Source organism: Sinocyclocheilus rhinocerous, unplaced genomic scaffold (assembly GCF_001515625.1).
Source record: "Sinocyclocheilus rhinocerous isolate Xijiao unplaced genomic scaffold, SAMN03320098_v1.1 scaffold1806, whole genome shotgun sequence".
Taxonomy (NCBI): domain Eukaryota; kingdom Metazoa; phylum Chordata; class Actinopteri; order Cypriniformes; family Cyprinidae; genus Sinocyclocheilus; species Sinocyclocheilus rhinocerous.
Window position 1 is genome coordinate 202249 of NW_015658531.1, and position 2981 is coordinate 205229.

A 2981-nucleotide genomic window follows, 5' to 3' on the forward strand; every position below is an offset into this window, starting at 1 on the left:
AAAATTCCAGATTTTAAATGCTAATTATTTTTTCTTTATTACAATCTCCAGATGAAATAAAAAAATACCAACTAGACATTATTTACTTTAAACCCCACAAAAATATCAATTTTTTTGTCACATGACAACAAAATGTCTTCCTGGATGTTAATGGCACCACATTAATATTTAAATTTTAATATTTAAATATAAAACTATTTTAATGTTATAGTAATAATAATAGTAATAATACATACATACATATTTAAATATAAAATTATTCCTCTCTTTAATATTATTATTATTTACTACTATTATGCAATTTTTTTCAAATATTTCAGCTTTTAAATGTTTTTTTTTTTTGACACTCACACGTAAACATTTTTGACATTAACACCCACAAAAATATCATAAATCATTTCAATTCAGACTTTGAAAACATGTTCATCATAGAAGAGGTGCTTTCATTTCACTGTCTGTATGAATTTATTTCAGAACATATTTTTGATTAGCATTATAGATCCAGACAAAATGAAATGCACTAATGTCAAGTTACTGACTGTTGAAAAGCCTGAATGAGGCAGATTGTTTACGTCCTTCTCTCTCAGACCCCAAACACCAGCAGCCCCTCTGAGTCATCGCAGGAACGTGAGTCAGTCAAGGTCACAAAACCAGATGAAAGTTCCTTTAAAACAAACTTCCAGACGGCAGCCTGATGAAACAGAATAAAGACGCTCACCGAATCCCTCTGGACGGCATCGTCCAAGAACACACGACGCAGATCATTACCAACTCTCAAAGACACACATTGTTGCTTCCCTCTTCACGCAATTCCCAAACGCCTTCAGAGCGACGAGCCATTATGATTTATTAAACAAAAGCATTGCACATGAAGGGCGTTCGGACCACAGCCTCAGCCTAATTATCTCATCATCCGAAACCCTGACAGAACTAAACTATTTCTGGAGCAGACCTCAAGTTAACACGACTCAAGTTTCTGGTCGCCGGCTCTGCAGCGGTTCAGAGCGAACGGGAATGACTTACTGTGGTGGCACACAGACACACTCCTCATCGCGTCTCACACTGACAGACAGCAAACACGCGGCTTTAATCCTTGCGGTTTTCTCCCGTCCGTCTCACCGTCTCGCTCTCTCACTCTGGCAGCGGTTGCGGAAAATACCTTTTTTTCATTCTTGTCGTCCACAGGTATGCGCGAGGAGCCTGGGATGCCTTCGCCCAGCAAGAACCCCAAGCGTGTCATCAACTCCTGAGTGGCGGGGGGGGGGCCTGGACCAGCCAGCTCTGAAACACAGAGAGAGAGAGAGAGAGAGAGAGAGAGAGAGACGGGTGAATGAGAGAGACAGACCTTACAGGATCTGCGCAGATAACACAACAGCGACTGCAACGCACTGCCATTCTCTGGAACAGGCACAAAATGGGAATCACAAGGAATGTCATGATTCAGAACTCAAACTGATTCTGTTTACTTTCTTAATTCATGTTCCTTGGTCTTATTGTAAATTCTGCATCTTATTCTACAGGAAAAAATAATCCATTTGCTTCACCTCTGAAACAACTCTCCTTTGCTGATGACATCACAAATGCCTCTCATTTTTAACCCCTCCCCCTCTCCAATCTGATACATTGTTTACAATCCAGTCATTTCCTGACAAATAAAAATTACATTCTATATCACAATTTGCAATACAATTACAATGAATGAGAATCGAATCCGGTAACAACAATCAATCCATCATTAAGGCGTTTTAACTTTAAATCATCAGTTCTGGCCAAAATACCACTCCATAAACCATAAAATAAGGCTTACTCCAGTGAAAAAGTCCATCTCCTGTTGACTATCACATCAAAATCCAGCCACATATTTGTTTAGAGCTGTTTTATCTTGTAAACGGTGCTTGATCTGTGCAGATTTCTCTCTGATTCAGAAAAGATAAATTTTTCACAGGAGAAAGAAATATTATGGATAGAGGACTCGTATTTTGGTTAGAAGCAGCTGCTTAAAGTTAAAAACATCTTAATGATGGATATGTTTCCTACAAAGACGCAGCTTTTCACGTCACAAGATATTAACTGATGGACTGGAGTGGTGTGGATTATTGTGGATTATTGTGATGTTTTTATCAGCTGTTTGGACTCTCATTCTGACGGCACCCATTCACTGCAGAGGATCCATTGGTGAGCAAGTGATGTGATGCTACATTTCTCCAAATCTGATGAAGAAACAAACTCATCTACATCTTGGATGGCCTGAGACTGAGTACTATTTCAGCAAATTTACATTTACATTACACTGCTGAACAAAACAAAACTATGAAAAAATATGAAAGTTAAAAGTGAAAGTCTCTAAAGAGAGTTTATGAGCAAATAATGACTCAAATGTCAATCTGTTCCTGGAACAACTCATATTAGAAAAGAACACTGTAGTACAGAAAAAAATAAAATGCATGCATGAAGATAAAAAATAACAGCATGAAGCAACACAAGGGCGAGTAAACAGACAAAATTGTCACTGCCTGTGAACTATTTCTTCAGTCTGTATGGAGTAGGTAAGAATATGTGATCATGAGAATGAACAGATGAAGGGGAGTTTGTTATTAATATCCATTTTCTCATTACTCTTTCATCTCTCTCATCTCAGTGCCACACATATTAATAACAAGCATTCCTGTAGATTCAGAGCGCTCACACACATATCTTTCATTCAGCACACAGGTCTGGAGCTAAAAGAGCCTCAAAAAATATATGTGTATATTTTGAAAATTTGATTCCCAAATGTGTAGGCTAATTCACATTCACAAACAAATGTTCATTTCTATTTATTTTAACTCACATCTGATTGCCTAAAGAGAATGTTTAAAAAACACAAACTTGTAAATCTGTGCCTCACAGAAAAGGCATATATAGTAGAGCCCGACCGATATATCGTTTTGCCGATATTATCGGCCGATATGAGCCTGTCGCCGATATATCGGTATCGGCGA

General features: G+C 37.9%; 1 protein-coding gene across 1 annotated transcript in view; it reads right to left on the minus strand.

The window, feature by feature from the left end:
- tanc1b (tetratricopeptide repeat, ankyrin repeat and coiled-coil containing 1b) overlaps positions 1 to 2981 on the minus strand; it is a 118232-nt gene that overhangs the window by 93170 nt on the left and 22081 nt on the right. The window contains exon 2 of the mRNA XM_016531165.1: positions 1160 to 1281. Coding sequence (XP_016386651.1) covers positions 1160 to 1281 — 122 coding nt within the window. The remainder of the gene's footprint in view (positions 1 to 1159; positions 1282 to 2981) is intronic.